At 37.5% G+C, this 20998-nt stretch overlaps 1 protein-coding gene across 11 annotated transcripts in view; it reads right to left on the bottom strand.

Moving 5' to 3' along the window:
* Positions 1 to 20998, bottom strand: part of dab1a (DAB adaptor protein 1a) — a 409818-nt gene that overhangs the window by 49187 nt on the left and 339633 nt on the right. For all 11 annotated transcript variants that reach the window (XM_053488880.1, XM_053488879.1, XM_053488881.1 and 8 more), the window contains one exon: positions 19297 to 19395. In XM_053488880.1, the coding sequence (XP_053344855.1) occupies positions 19297 to 19395 (99 nt within the window). The remainder of the gene's footprint in view (positions 1 to 19296; positions 19396 to 20998) is intronic.

The following is a 20998-nucleotide window of genomic DNA, read 5'->3' as shown; positions in this document are numbered from 1 at the left end:
TTAATCTTATCGCTAGCATCCTGTCTAAGCAACATAAATACTGGAGAAATGTTGCACATACCAATGTTCCTAATAAAAGGACAAAGAGAAAACATTGGTTATCATGACTGGAAACACGCAATGATCAAAGCTATGAGGTTTGGGGAAGCCCAGAGGTACAACAACCAGCCCGGGAATTCACAATTTAATAATCTTACATTGGTGGGAAATATAGTTGTTAAAGTTGTTCTATTTTTTTTAAGTTATTTTTGTGTTATATCTAGTTGACTGAAATTTTAATTGAGTTAACTTGTTATTTATTCCTCAGTATTTAATAAAAAACTTATAAACTATAGTAAAGTTGGTACTATACTATTGAAAATATGGTAAATATGATAAGAAATGGTTTTAAATCCCCAAATCAACAGTGCATTAAGCATCTATTACATAAAGGTGTATTAATAATTAATAATCATTTCTGAGATATAGTTTGAATGGTGAATATTTATGAACATGACAGCTTATATAATGTGAAAATTGTAAAGTTTGTAAAACTGTATAACTTGGGGGTCATCAACGGTATAACCTTTTTTAGTAGTTTAGCAATTAGAAATCTCAGCTGGCTTAAATAAAAAACTTGTTTATATAAAATGGTACAAATTTGCATATTATTTAAACACATAAACTATGTTTATAATTAAGCCTTAGAATTATAATGGCTTAATGTCCATTATTTTTCCCTTTCTAAACTGGCAGGGGTCAGAGGTTACAAAAATCTACATTCGACTGGCGTTCTTGGGAAATTTCCTACTTGTAAGTAGCTGCAGCTGATATCCAGATGCTACCCAAAATAAACTTGATCAGTGTGTCTTCCTGTATCAGTGCTGCATGCCAGTATGTAACCTCTTTAACACAAAGAGCCTTCAACCACTCAGGAAACAACTGCTCAGATCTAGGATCGTGCCAGAAGTCAAGAGTTCTAAAAAGAGGCACAGACTGTCAAGAGCTCATAAGGGAGGCTCCTCCAGCCTAAACTCCTGTATCCCTACTGGAGCAATACAGCAATCATCTACTGAACTCATCCACTGCAAGTGGCAATCAACTCCTCTCCACCCACTCGGCTCTTACTTATTATAACATCAGCGGCATAATTTCTACTCTTCGCTTCGAAAGCTTGACGGTTCATTTGAGGGTTTGGCAGTCTGTGCCATCTCATGGGGATTCTTTTGAGTGTAAGGTGCTATTTTCCACTCTTAAATACAATACTTGACGTGTTAAACAAACTGAGACTTCTTTCCAGACTATACATATATAGTTATAGTTGATTGTTTTGTAGGTATAATTTATAGTACATAGTTAATTGGTTCTATATGTGATAATAATGTATAGTAATATATATATATATATATATGAAAAAAGAAGAACTGCAGAGCATTTGTAAGACCAAAGAACTGAAATGTAGGATCGATTATTATTATGATTATTATTATTATTATTATTATTATTATTAATAATAATAATAATAATAAAACATATTTTATCAAATTTCTTGCCCTTTGCTTATGGGTACATGGGTGTCAAGCAAAATAAAACATAAAAAATGTCCAATGCCAGGCTAAAACTCCACAAAAATCTATGACTGAACAATACAAAAATGATTTGTCTTCGAGGGATTAATGTAATACAAAGCGACAAAAGCCCTCTTCACCATCAGCTTTAATCTTTCAAGCACTTTCTGAGCCTTAGATGTGAAATCTCCCCCCTCAAATAACTGTGCCTTCTTTCCCTTTGGGTGGCTGAAAATTGGAAGCAGAGAAAATCCTTGAAAGATTAATTACTTGTGAAACCATTCAACAGCAACCTTCCTCTACCAATTTCACGGAATAGAATGTTGCCTTGAGCTTGTAATACAAGAATGTGATACCACTGTAGAGGGCCAAGTTCTAAATATAATAATCTGTTAAAAAAAAAAAATTAGCTGCTAATAAATACACACACACACACACACACACACCATATGCATAAAAATACTATAAATACAGGTGCATTAACATAGCTTGTAATGAATGAAGACCTTATCAGTTAAATAATCATAATAATTTAATAAGCAGTTAACGTGAACAATGTACACACATTTGGTTATATTTATGTTTTGATCTAGTTATATGCAGATTCTTCCATATTAAATATTTAAGATATTAAACATTTACTTTCCTTGTTATAAATATCTGTAAAAACCTTCTTATAACTTATAAGACTTTTGGTCCCCAGTAATAGGTGCAGATAATAATTAACAAAAGACATACACATAATTCCTTGCTGCTCATTTGTTTCTGGAATTATTATTTTTATTATTTTCGTTAAAATGTTAATGTCCACTGCAAGACTGCTAGATGGAATCCCAGACATTTCAGTCCCTTATTTTTTGTAATATAGTATATATTAAAATGTCAGCAGTGCTGTGGTCCATTCTGAAATAATGACGCCTACGTGCAGTGACTACAGACCACACAAGCCAACTATTTGTGCACTGAAGTAATGAAATTATCTGATTCTAAAAGGGCCCATTACGATGGATGGATGGATGGATGGAAGGATTGGATTGATGGATGGATGGATGGATGGATGGATGGAGTTCTTTATTAATCCCAAAGGGAAATTATAAAACTGAAACATTGAGTTTATACTAAGTTTTACTAGCTATCTAAACAGGAAGTCAATTAAGTCTAACTAAGCTAGCTAAACAGCAAGCCTGCTAAGTCTCCAAGGTTCTTCGGGACATGCACTATAGGCTGATTGGTGTTTCCCAGAACACAGAACTAAAATGCTGTTTCAATTCTTAATATACAATCCCGGATCATCCGATCCTCACATTCTGATTTTGGCACAGGTTTTATGCCCTTCCTGATTCAATCCATTTATTTTTACGACACCTATAACTTTATTTCACAGGAATTTAATTAAATCCCAAATCCACCCAAGGATTCAAAACCAGTGAATGTGACAAGCGGACAGACAGTGGCTGATTGATTAATGCCTGTTTATTTTATTTAGATCTAATATAAATTTGATTCAGCACAGAACATTTCTACCCAGAAACAACCCAAGCTTATGTGGAGATGTTAAACCTTGCCCCTATGGTGTATTAGCTTATCTCTCAGGGAGAGTGTGCAGTTTAGGTGGAGGAGAATGAGAAGCAACGGATGGTGAATGTTGCTGTTAAGGAGATAATAAGAGACTGCAGTCTAAAGCTAAGCCTCTAAAACCCACATATTCACAGCTAATTAAACACACAGTACACACACACTCTCATTCTCTCTCTCTCTCTCTCTCTCTCTCTCTCTCTCTCTCTCACACACACACACACACACACACACACACAGACACAGTCAACTTACGGATAGTAATGCAGTTGAATACAAATGCATGCTAATTCACCCAAGCTTTATCAGGTCCTTTCGAAAGCACAGGCCAATGGTTTGTGATAAACCGTGCACTTTACCACTCTATTGAGGGTGTTCAGTGCAATTCAAAACGCTTGCTTCCAGCTCATGCTCGTTGTGTCATTATGAGCATCAGTGAAAGTCAGAGAAGAAAGATACTGTGAGAATGACTCCGAAGAACTCCCAGACTAGGATGTGGTTTCTTAAAGCTGAGGACAGAGGCACACAAATCCCGTAATCTACACTGATTACTATCTTTCACTTGTCAACAAGACAGCATTAACTCAGATTCTGTCAATAACTTTGCTTTAATTCACTTTTAAAAGGCTATTCTCGGCAATACAGGGCTTAGTGGTTAGCACTGTCAGCTCACACTTCCAGTGTTGGTGGTTTGAATCTCGGCTCAAGTCCATGTGCGTGCAGATTGCATGGTCTCTCTGTGCTTGGTGGGTTCTCCAGGTTCGTCTGAGAAATGCACTATAGGCTGCTTGGTGTTTCCCAATTATTCATAGTGTATGATTAGGTGCTTGTGATCCATGTGTTACTGCCATCCGTCCAGGATGTATCCCATTTGGTGCCCTGAGGTCCCTGGGATAGGCTTATGCTTGGGTATTCTAGCAAATCATTTAGATGTGGTTTTGATGCAGGATGCTATTGCCTCCATTATCCCATTTTCTTTTTTTTGTGAGTATGTATAATCTAACTGCAAAAGAAAAGAAATTATTTGATGCGTGTTCAATATAATAATGTAAAAAAATAATAATTCTATTACAACACAACAACACTGCTGCTGACACGCACATCACTTCGTTCCACACTTCATGTTTCACTCATACTGCTGCTGTCATACCTACACGACTAATCTGTCTTGTTAGCATAATTACACTTTAAACATTCTGCGTAATTTATATATTTTATATATATATATATATATATATATATATATATATTTTTTTTTTTTTTTTTTTGCATTGTGTGCAAGATTTAGTACAGACATAGAACCATGGGTCCAAAGAACGTTATCAAGGACAGTGGCAAGAAGAAAAAAAAGCCACTTTCAGGTTCATTTTGAAGTTTAATATCTATTTATTTTAAATTTTATGTTATTTACATGCCTTTTCTAAATGTTTGGATTTGTTTTTATATGTAAAAATATGATTAAAGTGTTAGAACTTGGTAATATTGCTAATTTTTTTAGTGTGGCTGGAACGGATTATCTGCATTTATATAACTTCCTATGGGATGATGTGTTTCGCAATATAAAATTTTATTTTAGATTTTGCCACTAGAACAGATTAAATTTGCATGCAGAGGTAACACTGTATTTCTAATTTAATTATATTTCATGTAAATCTGTAGATTTACACATTTCATCTCAAATTAAAATTTTTTTTTTTTTACTGCAGTAAAATCTTTCTATCTTACTATTCTATCCTATCTTAACGTTTTAAGTCAGGTATTTCACTGCATCTCATACTGTGTATGATTGTGTGACAAATTAAATTTGAATCTTAATTTGAACTGCATGCATCATCTGTTTCTTCTCATACCTGTGTGAGTGGTATTAGAGAGGACAAAGAAAAACAATAAAAAAAAAAAGAAAGAAAGAGTAGCTCCACTCATCAGCTTGTACAAAAAGGAGGATCCGCTTTAATTGTTCAATTTTTCACCCTCTGAAACACAGACGAGCATCTGTCGGCTTGGAGCACGCCCAAAAGCTACGGCACGCAAACTCTTCAGGTTACACATTCATCAAGGCACAGCGGAGGAATGGTAGAGGCACTTGCACTTTGTTTTGTCTGACATCTTTGTCCTTTTGGAGGTGAGAAACAGATGGATGAGTCAAGAGTGAGTGATCAAACCAGTAACTATGATCTCTCTCTTTCTCTTTGGAACGTGTTGCTGATGCAATGAAACAAAAGCAGCCTACAACATTACAGATCAGATGGAACAGCATCATAAAGAGAACCGTACTGCATTTCATGTGTTCTCTGAATATGAAGTGCATGCGGTGCATGATAATTAGGCTTACTTGAAGTGAGTTTTCAAAGTAAAAAAGACTTGTTGCACTGTCTCCTGGCAAATATTTTCAGCAAGGTCATGTACTATGGACAGTATCCCATGTTCTTATAATGATAGCTCGTAGACTCAATGTGCACAGATCACTAGCCATGACTTGTAGACATAACTTGTTGCCACATCCTGTCAAAAAACAACCACCAAGTTCCTTACAGCAGTATGTCTAGAAGAAAATGATTCAGTAAAACACACACGAATGCACAATATGTAGTTGCTGTGTGCAGTGTGTGTGTGTGTGTTCTTTAAGCTGAAAACCAGCTTGTGTGTAATGTGTGTAAATGATTTGTGCTATATCGACATATCGATTTTTGCCTCAGGAAAGGCCGCGAAGAGTTTTAATTTATTTATGTTCTGTAAAAAAAAAAAAATATATATATATATATATATATTTTGGCTTGAATTTTAGTATTTACACAGCATTAATCCATTCAGTTGGGTTCTTAAAAAATGAAAACGTAAATAGTAAAGTAATAAATAATGTTCCCAGAGGTGAACATTAACACTTTACATTTACTTTGTTAGATTTACTTACAGTAAGTACTTTTTATTTTAATTCTTCTTTGGTCGTTTCAAAAGGGGTTAATCTGTTTTCTTAGGATACGTTTACACTGTCAGGTAAATGTGACCCGATTCCGATTTTTTACTCATATGTGACACATATCGGATATGTTCTATCTCCGTGTAAACAGGTAAAAAACGCATGCATTCCGATATATTTCGAAATCGGTTTCAGGCCTCCTTCATATGTGGAAATAAATCAGATATAAATCAGATATGTGTTAATGTGATTGTCGTGTAAACAGACAGATCAGATTTCCAGTCATTGTGTTCTGTACGTCATTAAAACCTTACTGTAAATGATGTAATGTTATTCTCCGGTGGAAGCGCGTGTGGAATTATAACATCGCAGGTGACATGGAAAAGGAAAAGCTTATTTGGGCTTGGACGTTTTTAAAATCATTTTAATAAACAATATGTGCATCATTTTTAAGCTAATAAATAAATAAATAAATATTAATGGTTTTACTTTTTCTCTGCCACAATCACTTGCTCATCAGGGACAAACTGATAATAAGCAGAAATAGTCCTACTTTTTCCATACATGTTCTAATTTATTTCCCTAAATTATTTTATTTTGTAAAGCTGCTTTGCGACAATGACCACTGATAAGACTGCTATACAAATCAGATTTAATTGAATCAAACTTCAATTAAAGCACATATTAAATAACTCTACATCAATACAAAGCATCTTACATGAGTAGTTTCACTGAAATTCCATTAACACATTATTGATACTTGAAAGGATAGTGCTAAACCAGGAGATATGTTGTCTGGGAAAAAATAATCATAAATGGAGTAGAAATCACAGATACTGTAAGTTTAATAGAGAAGGTCAATGCATTTCCACACACACAACGTGATGCAAATTCATAGGATTGAGACTAAACAGCTGTGTGGACATAATAAAACCATTTGTTTATGAGACTCATCAGTAAAAAGGCTTCAGTCTGCTAGGGATCATAAAGATTGGAGTTTGGAGCAATGAAAAAACAGTTATATGTTCTGATGAATACTGATTGACCCAATTCCAGGCACATAAAGAGATGCAACCATCATGCATTGTGGCCACTGTGTCTAAATTTAATCTTAGGACCCCTAAATGCAAAGACAATAATACTGCTAAAAGTTTTAATTTATATTACACATCAGTTGGTTTCGACTAAGCCATTAGATTGGACTAAAGGCTTTCCAGGAGTGGTGATAATAGGCGGTAACAGCATAAGGCTGTTTAAATATATGCATCACTTTTCCAGACGTTCTACAGTTGTTAATTACACTAACTGTTGGTCACAACATGGGTGGAAACAGGTCTATACAGGCCGCCATACTGAGGTTAGTGAAACTGCATGCCAAAAATCACATTCAAAACCAGTCACACAATAGCTTTCAGCAAGAAAACCTGATAACACCTGATAACATGATGTCATCTTACAAAAACACTTTGACTACTGTATAATTGGTTGTTCTGAATCGCTATTGAACCATCTGGGTTCCTCTTCTGCTAAAACAAGGCTGAATCTTAAATTGCTATTCAACTCCTAAAAATGTCTATGCAGAAGGAGATTTCAAAAGACCTTTCGACTTTGGTCCATAATTTAAGATAAATGGATCCATAAGTTGAGATGAGACGGACCTTTATTAATCCCAACAGAATTTAGAGTTCGGCAGCAGGATTAAAAGTCCAATATTTCTTTAACAACCTACTGTAACACAGGCCTCAGAGCATCTAAATCTGTAAAAATAAGTAAAAAGTGAATTTTGCATAATATTCCAACTTTAAATACAAGAATATTAGAAATTAAACAGTAAATAATCACAGTAACCAGGAACAGAGACACAAGTACCGTGCAACAAAAGACAATAAATTAACCGGATATACAGAAATTAACCAGCATGGATAACGACCAAAAGTAATAACCCCCAAACAGATGAAAACAGCCTGTCAGTCTGTGTGTGTAGATATGTTATTAGATATATTTGCTCATATTGTCTGCAGAGGTTTTTTTTCTTCTTGCATGCTGCTGCCTCCATAGTTATCTTTAAATGGAACAATTCTTCATCTCTAGGACCATTTGCTCCCCGTGTGGAAGGAAATGCATGTTCTTTTTTCTTTTTATTACAAAAAATTTGTCTTTGGATTAAAAATGAAATGATGCAACAAAAAAAAAGCTAAGAAATTTAAATGGATTTAGTACAGGATATATTCAAAAGCAGCATTTTTAAATCTCACAGACGGCAGCGAAGCTTCCAAGCCCGCATTCTGATCACTAAACCTCAGCTCTGCCCAGCCTGCAGAGACACACACTGCCTTGAGTGACTTCAAAAATACTGCATACTGTATGTGTTCATCCTTGTAGAACACTGAGGCAAGAACGAGGGAGGGAGGAAGGGGAATAGAGAGAGAGAGAGAAAGAGACAGCCCATACATCTTGTTTTGTAGTTTGCAACATTTGTGAGTGACTGACAAGTATAGCTTAAGTGACAAACCCGTTTCTGTCTTTAGCTGCTGAGTATGTATAGTTTTCCTTTATTTACCTTTTAGATTCTGCAACCGGAGCTGTCTATTTAATGGATTTTCCCCTGATTGATCACCTCACCAGCACTCATTTTTCATCTCCCCTCTCTCCATTACAACCTTCTCTAACATTCCATCACTCTTTCATGCACACATGGATACTCATATCCACACACACACACACACACACTCACACACTCAAAGACATTCTATTGACCTGCTTCATCAGACATGAGCTGTCATTCTTTAATAGGCTTCATTAAGAGAGTCAGCACTCTCGAACTCACGTTACATTAGCCACAGCACTAAATGATGATAAGCCAGCGTTTCCCTGTGTCCTTGTCGCAGCAGGCCAAAAATGAGCCATGTTAGCATCCAAAAATCTCTCACTCTCACTTACAGTACAGTCAAGTGCAAAATGTTTCACACCCCTCCTAAACAGAAGACTGAAACCTTAAAAACATCCTTTTAATACGTACACTGCCCAAAAAGATTTATTAATCACATTCAGCTTCGATTACAGCACACAGTGTGATGGCCAGTTCACATCTGAAAATAATTCCTCATGATTCCAGAACCACTTTTTCACAATTTGGGTCATGGAACATGCCTGTGCCATCAGGAAAGAAAAACTCCCTAGATGTGATAAACTGCTCATTTCCTACAGTATATTCCGGTTGCTATTTTATTGCTAGACCTGACCAACTGAAGCAACCCCAGATCATAACACTGCCTCCAGAGGCTTGTACAGTGGGCACTATGCATGAGGCTTCATGCGTTTACCTTCTTACCCCCAACCGCCCATCGCTCTGAAATAGGGTCAATATGAACTTATCAGATTACACGACCTTTTCCCATCGAGCCACAGTCCAATCTTTTTATACTCTAGCACAGTGGTTCCTAAACTGGCAAAATAATTTCATGTGGTCGCGAGAGGGATTAAAAAATGTTGTCTTTTTTTTGTGATTATAATACACACTTTTCAGTATTACAAGTAAATGCTATAAATAAATATTTTCTGATTTGTAAAGATATTACTAATTGAGTGTGAGTGTTTAAACTGAGTGTTTAAAATAATAAATTTGCGAATTAAAGATATGACGTCACTGTGCAGCGACTGGCTCACTAGTTACTGCTACAGCGCACAACTGCACATGAAAACCGAGATGGACACATTTCTTATTCGCAAATCTAAAAATGTTGAGGAAATTGTGGACAGTTTGCCTGAGTCATCGGAAGCCCAGCAAAACACATGATTGCTCAACAAGCAAAAAAAAAAAAAAAAGTACACCCTTCCCATTAAGGCCTTGTTCACACGGGCGTTAAAATAGAGCGTTTCTCTTGCGTTCGTAGCGTCCGGTGAGCGCAGATCAAGCGGCGAGTGTTTTCTACACATAGGAGTCATTGAGAGTGTTTACACGGGCTTTGGTAACGTGCGTTTGTTCGGCTGCGCGTTTATACGGCATTAAAAAAAAACGTTGCATGCAGCTTTTTCTTGGCGTTCAAAACCCAACCAACGCAAGGAAACCGCTTCTAGTTCGTTTTCTTCACGTTCATTTTACGCTTCAGAGGACCGGATATATCCCATGATCCTCCATGCTATACATAGGGAAATGCGGAAAAGGGCAAAATCGCATTTCCTCATAAACCACACAAAAACTTCCTTTAATCCGACGTTGTGCAGTCAGTGAGTGAACCCGGTAGCGGCGGGCTTTCATATCCAGTTCCCGACACACTGCCCCACAGGTTAACACACAAACTACACATTGGGCTGCAGGCTGGCGTTAGACAGAGACAAACGAACGCCGGTGTAGAAGTCAATCAACGCCACTACAAAATGCAACATAAACGTCTAGGATGTTCAGAGCACGTTTGTTTATCCAAAAACTTAACGCCCGTGTAAACAAAGCCTAAAAGGTAAGCCAAATTATTTTGATGTATAGTAAATGTAGTCAAAATACTGTGAACAGCTTGTTATGTTTATAGCTTGTTTTTGATAGTGGGGGGCGCGAGATCTTGTCGATCTTCAATCAGGGGTCGCTGGCTTGAAAGTTTGAAAACCACTGCTCTAGCATGCTGAAGCCGGTTTTTCTTATTAGTTTCACTAAGAAATAGTTTTCTCCTGGGCACAGCTGTTTAGTCCCAATCCTGTGAGTTCTTATCACACTGTGTGTATGGAATGCTCTTACTTTCACTATTAAATCTAGCTAGGATAACGAATCCATAGTCAGTGAGGATGGACCCTTAACTCGACCTCTTATGCAATGATGTGTACTTTGTGAAATGCCTAATTGGTCCTAATTGCACCTGAATTGTATTGTTCCATGCTCCTCCATTGTGGTGTATAGAAATGACATACAGTCCAATTGTACATGTGCTAACCAATACAATCTCCTTGGCTTGACAGAAGACCTCACCCACACACTCACAGGTAGCGTGCTGCAGACCTTAGGGTGAATATCTTCATCGAAGGTAATTGCACCTTGAGAGATAAGAGGCAGCATGTTTTTCATTCCAGTCACTCAACCTCGATGACCCACGTCTCTGACTCTTCGGCAATGTTCGGCTGCCACAAAGCCAGGTAGCCACTAATTAGAGGCTGTCATGGAAATTGTCATGGAATTGTGAGTTATGGCCTAGGCTTTTGATTAGAAAGACTCAGGCAGAGAGGAGGAAAGGTACACAGATGACTGAAGGCCTCTCCGCCTCCTGTGCTCCGTGTCTGCAGGCGACTAAGCCTGGGAGAGAGGTAATTAGTGAGGAGAGCTCTGAACTCAATCACAGTTGCCACCTGTGCCAAAACACACATAGACACACAGACACACATGGACACGGAGCAAACAAGCGGGTGGGCAGACAAAATGACTCCCTTGAGAAAAGAATTGGCAAGAAGTTTAGAAATCAGCCGCCCATGGCTCCCTGTGGGAACGGTGCAGCATATGGAGTGTGTGTGTGTGCATGTTTGTGTGCGTGTTTGTGGAATGCTCTGTGCATGAGTTTGAACAGAAGAGTTTTCCAGAAATAACTACAAAAACTAGCATCAAAAGTCTTAAGAGACCTAAAGTGATAAATTATTTGAATTAATAAAATCTTCTGCCTTACGCTTTTAAGCAGCAGTACCTTGAATATTGGAGCAATTCAGGACGTTAAAAACTATCCGCTCAGATTTCTTTTTTTTTTTTATCAATGCAGTCTTTTCTCGTCTCAGACACATCCGCTTGCACGCACACTCTCTAATGATATTAGAGTAAGTGGAACAGACATAGTCATTTACATCAACATCTGTTTTTACGCGCGCCAAACTGCTTTATTGGACCGGTCAAATCTCATTTCCATGCAAATCAGAAGCAGCGGACGTGGAGGATGACATTCCGGGCGTGCCGGGGCTGACTTATGAAACTAAGTGCTGATTGAAACGGGTAACCATATTGGACGAATTACAGAAATGGTACATGATTGGGTTGAGGGATCGTTCTGCAAATTAGATTTCTACACATCCATAAATTGTACATTTAGAAGGCAATTATTTTAAACATTCAGGAATATAGTGGCCCACACACCTGAGCCTGATGATAATGTGAACAGTGTTGGATGTATTTTCAGTTTTAAAGATGTTGTGCCTCTTTTTTCTTCCTCTTAGTGGAAGAGTTAATCATTGGAGTGGCTGGTTTTGGCAGGCCTTCAGAAGGCCAGGCCTCGATGTGATTAAACGAGTCTCTGAGAATCACACAGTGTTCTGCTGACTCAAATTAATGAAATTAAGAAGTTGCTCCTCTTCATCAGAGAAAGGCACTGAGGGAGATGCCAACAAGCTGTGAAGTGTAGAAGCAAAGGCGTGAAGATGAACATTATATTTAATTTAAAGCCTCTGTCACTGCACAGCTCAGAAATATTATATTGCACTGAAATTAGACTTTGAAAGAAAAGAAGATAAGTGGAAAAAAAAGGAAATATGGATAAAGAAACAATTGTTTAACGACTACACTATCGTCTTCTGGGTAGCATGCATAAAGACTTAGTTATTAACTTTGTATTATTTTCAGTGATGCTCATTTGGCGTGTAGCATCATATATACAGTATATTATGCTATCAAGTGTCGGCGGGTGTCAGCTTGCTATCTGGGATTTTACTCTGTACAGGGTCACAGGAAGCCTGGAACCTATCCCAGGGGACTCAGGGAACTAGGCGGGGTAAACCCTGAACGAGGTGCCAATCCATCACAATACATGCATACAATTTGAAAATGCCAATTTGCGTAATCCTGCATGTCTTTGGACAGTGGGAGGAGACCCATGAGCACAGGAAGAACATGCAAACTTCACACACAGATTGGTGACTGAAGTCAAACCCTCGAGCCTGGAGGTGTCACACTACAATGCAAGCCACTATGCCACTATGCCACCTATCTGGGATTTTTGTCCATAGATTTAAAGAGCAGTTAATCTATTCACTAGGTAGACCAGCCATTGGATTTTCCACCAGTTGGACTTTCTAGAAGGGTTGTGATAACTTCCTCCATTTTAGATTTCTAGTTCTCTGAAGGTCATGAGCTAATCTGGTCTATGGCCTGTTCTTTGCCGACCTGTACAGTACCTGAAACATACCTTATCTCTTAGGCTTTTACATCACAAACCACCAATAGGAACTTTATCCATCTGAGAAAATTCTCCTAGGTCTTCTCTTTCATCGAATCTTAAACCTTGCAGTGGTAGTCCTTTTCTATCTCTACTGGTGATTCATTATCGCACTGCTTCTTGCTCTATCTCTCATTTTTTGGGGGGTTTCCTTTATCAGTACTTTAGAATAATTTGTCCAATTAAATCTTCTCTGAAAGCCTCATTTGACAATTCTTTGGAGACACAGTAAAATCTCAATCAAACTGTCTGTCGAATCTTTTTATGCTGGAAAGTTACTGTATGGTCATAGTTATGGACTATGATTCCCATCAGCCACTGCATCTTAACTGACCACTACACTCACTTCATAGAATCATAGAATTCATTTTTTGGTTTAATAGTATTTAAATTATGCTTGTATAGCACTCTGACTGCACAATGGTTCGCACTTTGGCCTTGCACCTCCAGGGTCGAGGGTTCGATTCCTGTCCTGGGCTGTGTGCGTGCAGTTTCTCCCCGTTCTTGGGGAGTTTCCTCTGTTTACTCCAGATTCCTTCCACAGTCCAAAGACATGCAGATTAGGTTAATTGGCGATGGATTGGCACCCTGTCCGGGGTGTACCTTGCCACATTCCCAAAGTCTCCTGGGATAGGTTCAAGGCCCCGCAACCCTGTACAGGATAGCACTCTGATATAGAAGCACTCGATATATAAAATGAATGAATGTAGCACTCTCAGGTCTAGAGTCTGTTGTAGGTCATCATATTTATGGCCGACTGTATGTAGATTCCATGCGTGTCTAGTTTGTGTCATTGATTGGATTGCGTAGTCTTGATATTGGTTCATGCCTACTGCACTTTGATTTAAATACTTTAAACTTGAATCTGCCTCCTTCTACAATCCCTGACAGTAACAAGAATGATAAGCTTTTTTAAACCAGGTATCCAAGTGACCGACATTAGACAGCAAGAGAAGTAAAGGTGAGAAAAATGGACATGGATTAATAAGTCAGAGAAAACCAGAGAGTGGATAAAAAAAGGGCAAAGAATAAGAGAGATGGGCAGAGATGAAGTGGAGCAGCAGGATAAGGTATGGCCTTGAAGGTAATAGAGGACAGCACTTTTCAGGTCTAATAAAAGCTTTAAAACAGCCACAGTGACAGGACCCAGTCATCCTGCCTCATAGCCTATCACTATGATATACACACACACACACACACACAGGCCTGACTCCTCTATTTTTTTCATAGCAGCTCTAAGCCGTGGGATTACCACCACGGTCACACAAGAGCTCTATAATAGAAAAGAGCTGCAAAGGCCGGACTGCCATGAGCCTCTCCACAGCCATGTCACCGCTTCACAAAAAGCACTTTAAACAAAGCTGGAGGATCACATTCAAGTAATGTCTATTAGGTATTAGGGTTGGAAATTTCATCCTTTCATTTTAAAAATTGAACAATCACTAAATAATCGTTTAAATAACAAATTTCAACCCAGTTCTGTAAATTGATTTATTCCTGTCTGGCCATGATATCGATATTGACTTAGACAAAAGATGTGTTTATGTGTGGCTAAACAAACAAAAAATGTTGCTCGGAAATTGCTCTGGTACAAAGACTAGACTAAAAATGAGATACTTCCCAAAGTCCTTCTGAAAGCTTGGAGTACTGTTCCATCAAAACTACATTAAAAATACAGGTAATACCCAGTTTATGAACATTACAATTATAAATTTCTAATTTTTGCAGATACGAATAGACCATGGTTCGCTTCTAACATTCGTAGCCGTGTTGGGAAAGGGGACAGATTTAGTCAATTGGATTGAAATGCTTGTGTCAAAGGTTTATACGTAGGACTCATGTTGTCCAATTTACGAACAACTCCGACTTATGAACGTGCTGCTGGAACGGAACTCATTTGTGTGTGTATATATATATATAAAAGTAAAAGTAGTAAGTCAGCCACCAGTTGTGCAAGTTTTCCCACTTGGCCTGTAATTTTTATCATAGGTATACCACAACTACTAGAGACAAAATAAGAAAAAAGAATTCCAGAAAATCTAATTGTAGGATTTTTAAATAATTTATTTGCAAATTATGGTGGAAAATAAGTATTTGGTCAATAACAAAATTCCATCTCAATACTTTGTTATATACCCTTTGTTGGCAATGACAGGGGTCAAACATTTTCTGTAAGTCTTCACAAGGTCACTAATTCAATAAATAATCACTAATAGGATCTGAGTCACTGGCGGTGCGGTGTGTTTCTGATGGTAGTCTTTGTTACTTTGTTTTGGTACTTTTGGCCCCACTGCATATATAAAGAAATAGCGGAGCTTCAAGACTTTTCACATTAGTGTAGTTAGTACAGTTAGTCTGCGCTGCTAACAACATAAATACAAAGCATGACATGTGCAGTTAAAGAAGTTCATTTGGCAGGACCCGTCGAGGGGTCACCACAGTGGAACATCCGATCCGCACACAACTTGGGGCACTAGATGCCCTTCCTGACGCAACACGCCAATTTTATCTAGGCTTGGGACCGGCATTGCTTCTGGTGACTTGAGTTTGGTCATTGGTTGGGACATTTGGGCATTTCAGTGTATTAAGTATTAAATTATATTTTAAAGACAAATTGTGTAGTGTAAGTTGTGTGATTTAAGCTATGAATTCTTTTAAATGCATTTTCTACGGTGGCCCTGAAGGGCAAAACAAATTAACAAAACTGAAAACAAAATAACAAAACCCAATACAAAATAACAAATTCAAAACCAAATTAACAAAACGGAAAACCACGGTCACACAAGAGCTCTATAATAGAAAAGAGCTGCAAAGGCCGGACTGCCATGAGCCTCTCCACAGCCATGTCACCGCTTCACAAAAAGCACTTTAAACAAAGCTGGAGGATCACATTCAAGTAATGTCTATTAGGTATTAGGGTTGGAAATTTCATCCTTTCATTTTAAAAATTGAACAATCACTAAATAATCGTTTAAATAACAAATTTCAACCCAGTTCTGTAAATTGATTTATTCCTGTCTGGCCATGATATCGATATTGACTTAGACAAAAGATGTGTTTATGTGTGGCTAAACAAACAAAAAATGTTGCTCGGAAATTGCTCTGGTACAAAGACTAGACTAAAAATGAGATACTTCCCAAAGTCCTTCTGAAAGCTTGGAGTACTGTTCCATCAAAACTACATTAAAAATACAGGTAATACCCAGTTTATGAACATTACAATTATAAATTTCTAATTTTTGCAGATACGAATAGACCATGGTTCGCTTCTAACATTCGTAGCCGTGTTGGGAAAGGGGACAGATTTAGTCAATTGGATTGAAATGCTTGTGTCAAAGGTTTATACGTAGGACTCATGTTGTCCAATTTACGAACAACTCCGACTTATGAACGTGCTGCTGGAACGGAACTCATTTGTGTGTGTATATATATATATAAAAGTAAAAGTAGTAAGTCAGCCACCAGTTGTGCAAGTTTTCCCACTTGGCCTGTAATTTTTATCATAGGTATACCACAACTACTAGAGACAAAATAAGAAAAAAGAATTCCAGAAAATCTAATTGTAGGATTTTTAAATAATTTATTTGCAAATTATGGTGGAAAATAAGTATTTGGTCAATAACAAAATTCCATCTCAATACTTTGTTATATACCCTTTGTTGGCAATGACAGGGGTCAAACATTTTCTGTAAGTCTTCACAAGGTCACTAATTCAATAAATAATCACTAATAGGATCTGAGTCACTGGCGGTGCGGTGTGTTTCTGATGGTAGTCTTTGTTACTTTGTTTTGGTACTTTTGGCCCCACTGCATATATAAAGAAATAGCGGAGCTTCAAGACTTTTCACATTAGTGTAGTTAGTACAGTTAGTCTGCGCTGCTAACAACATAAATACAAAGCATGACATGTGCAGTTAAAGAAGTTCATTTGGCAGGACCCGTCGAGGGGTCACCACAGTGGAACATCCGATCCGCACACAACTTGGGGCACTAGATGCCCTTCCTGACGCAACACGCCAATTTTATCTAGGCTTGGGACCGGCATTGCTTCTGGTGACTTGAGTTTGGTCATTGGTTGGGACATTTGGGCATTTCAGTGTATTAAGTATTAAATTATATTTTAAAGACAAATTGTGTAGTGTAAGTTGTGTGATTTAAGCTATGAATTCTTTTAAATGCATTTTCTACGGTGGCCCTGAAGGGCAAAACAAATTAACAAAACTGAAAACAAAATAACAAAACCCAATACAAAATAACAAATTCAAAACCAAATTAACAAAACGGAAAACAAAATAACTAATATCTGACTGGCCGAGAAGTGCAATACAAATTAACAAAACGGAAAACAAATTAAAAACCAAATAACAAAACCCAAAACTATTTTTTTGGAGGGGGGGAGTTTTGTTGTTTTGTTTTTTGGTTTTGTTATTTTGTTTTCGGATTTGATAATTTGGTTTTGAATTTGTTAATTTGTTTTCTGTTTTGTTAATTTGTTTTCCGTTTTGTTAATTTGTATTGCACTTCTCGGCCAGTCCGATACAAACCGGAAAAGGTAGGTATAGTTAGCGAATGAAATGCTTACCGTTGATTGGACGAGACATCTGTCACTCAAGATATACAGGAAGTACTGTAGTAGCGGTAGATTTGTGTGTGTATGAATGTGCAAACATTATTGTGGTTTCAAATATGGCGAACTTACGGTGGCCCTGAAGTCAGTTTTGTTAATTTTTTTTGCACTTCACGGCCATCATAGTTTAAAGTAAAGCAGAACACACAAGAAACAAAGATAAAGAAACAAGTTCCTACTTCCTGTATATCTTGAGTGACAGATGTCTCGTCCAATCAGCGGTAAGCATTTTATTCGCTAACTATACCTACCTTTTCCGGTTTGTATCGGACTGGCCGAGAAGTGCAATACAAATTAACAAAACGGAAAACAAATAAACAAATTCAAAACCAAATTAACAAATCTGAAAACAAAATAACAAGACCAAAAACAAAACAACAAAACTTCCCCCCTCCAAAAAAAATAGTTTTGGGTTTTGTTATTTGGTTTTTAATTTGTTTTCCGTTTTGTTAATTTGTATTGCACTTCTCGGCCAGTCAGATATTAGTTATTTGGTTTTCCGTTTTGTTAATTTGGTTTTGAATTTGTTATTTTGTATTGGGTTTTGTTATTTTGTGTTCAGTTTTGTTAATTTGTTTTGCACTTCAGGGCCACCGTAATTTTCTTATATAAAAAACATGCTATGCTACTGATATATACTGTACAGACATACGGTATACACACATACACACACAATATATATATATATATTCACTATGTGTTTGACTCCCACTCTCCTTTTGTCCTGTACTGCAGGTCACCATTCTCTTTCCCAGAGAATTAGCACATGGACTTGGAGCTAGCTTGGGTAAAGCCTGCAGCATTCTATTCCGACACATCTATTCAATTAGGCTTGTTTGATTTCCCCCGAGAGCGCCCCCCTCTCTCCTTTCCTCAAAACGCATCATTAACACAGCCTTAGCCTTCCTATGGGACCTCCTGCCTCGAATCAAGCCCAAAGTACGGAGCTGCTCTGAGTCAAGGAAACAAACAAAGCAGCCTGCAGCTTTCTGAGGAGGCACAGGAGCCCCATTTAGCTGGCTCTCCGTGATCCTTTATGAGCAAAAAACACATTAAACCAGGAGAAGCCGGGCTTAACGTGTGGACCAAATATTACTCACAGGCCCAACAGTTTAATTCAAGTCAACTCAGCTCAAGTTTATTGTTGTTAGGTTTTCTAAAGGAATGGTTTACAATGTGCGTCTGTGAATCACATACAGGGTGTGTGTGTGTGTGTGGGGGGGGGTGAATTATAGGAAATAGGGCACTGAACATAGGGTGTGCATCTGTTATTGATGAATAATTGCTGATTTGTTTTTGGAAAGAGCAAACGTCCGGAAAATGGATCAGAAAGCCACAAGCAAGTCTGCTGCAAGTAGCAATCTCTCTGCTTCCTTCAGACATCTATTGATTCAGAATTTTTAAATACCAAACCCCCACCGAGCATGCAAACTCCCGAATCATTCTCTCACTCACCCCTGACTTTTCATCAAAGATCTTGATCCCGCCAAAGGACACTGTAAGAAAAACCTTCTGCTTATGTTCTCCTTTCGAGCGTGCCGAGGCAGCGATCCCCTACAGAGAACAGAAAAACATAAATACACAAACTTGAGCTTAAAGCTTTTTGCAGATGATATACTGTAGTGCATGATGATATACTGTAGTGCATGATAATATACTGTAATGCATGCTGGTTCTCCACATCACTGTTTGACTGTATGAGGTGGTTTGAGTACTGAATGTGGGTTGGATGTTGGGCTCTGTTTATTTTTGAATGGAGTTTCATAAATAAAAATATGCTTATATTAGTATAATTATTCATCTCTGAAGACCTATATGCTTCAAAAAAATGGATCACCACCATTACATTACTGGATTACCACACATTATCTATACACACACATCATAGCGATAATCCGGCATTTTATTGGTTTTTTTTTTTTGGTATTTGATGTCCTGTAATGTGTAATGTACAATTTACCGTTATCTATTCTGTAGCTGTTGCACATATTTACATGCATAGCTAGGTTATATCATTATATTTACTATATGTATAACTACATTATATTGCCGAAAGTATTTTCACATGCATATGAACTTGAGTAACATGCAATTCTTTTTTTTTTTTTTATATGTTGTTATAAAAAAAACCCTTATTTCTCTGTATAATCCTCTGCTACACTAATGCACTTATCCCAGCATTTCACTGGTGCTCGAATACCATCAAGCTGGGTCAGAGCCAGGATCGGACTGCCTGCTTCATGTCCAAAACTCTGGTCTCCCAGGTTCTTCTTCAATGGCCAAAACGTGGAAATGGCTTGGAGTGAGGTCAGGATTTTTAAGAATCAAGCTTTCCATTCGCTAAATGTTCACGGGAACGGTCACGGGAACATTTGCATCATTCAGATGTTTTACTGTGGCTAAAAGTCTTATCACTGTACTGTGCTTGAAGTGTTCTATAAATGTCAATCGGTTTTATGCCCTTATTTACAAAAAGATTTCACCATACGCTACGTCCCAGTTTGACATCAACACCCCTCATACACGATGACAGAATTTACTTACATCTTAGAATGTTATTTTTATTTCTTATTACTAAATTTCATTATAAATTACATTTTGTTTGCACTGAAACATGGGAGAAATAAATATGTCAGTGTCAAACAATTAGCGAATAAACAAAATGAATTACACTTTCCCACACGTTTTTCCTTTTTTTTTTTAATCTATTTATATGTTTTTTCCATGTGCACATTTATATTATATATGACCTACTGTGATCTCCACTATTAGCAGCAAAACAACACCATTTTCTCCATGTGTGAGATTGTGACTAAGTGTGTTTTTTGACAATTAAAGACAAAACTTATGGCACATTTATCTGTACAAATAGGAGCATGCATGCACGCTGGCAAACTAGAAGGTGGTCTACTGAATGTTGTTTGTTTTAACTTCCCCCAAGGGAATCTACACATTCCTATCTCCCCATATCGATCAATAACGTGATCCTTAGTATCGATCGGTCCTGATTGGTGGGCCATATAAATACTGCTCCTTTAGAATAACATAGTTTATGTGTTCCTTATTCACACAATCCATGTCCGCTGATTTGGAAAACATTTAAAAAAAACATGTTGGAAAAAAAATCATGGCTGGGACAGCATTGACATACGGTATA

Source organism: Clarias gariepinus, chromosome 27 (assembly GCF_024256425.1).
Source record: "Clarias gariepinus isolate MV-2021 ecotype Netherlands chromosome 27, CGAR_prim_01v2, whole genome shotgun sequence".
NCBI lineage: Eukaryota > Metazoa > Chordata > Actinopteri > Siluriformes > Clariidae > Clarias > Clarias gariepinus.
This window is presented reverse-complemented; position numbering and strand designations above follow the sequence as displayed.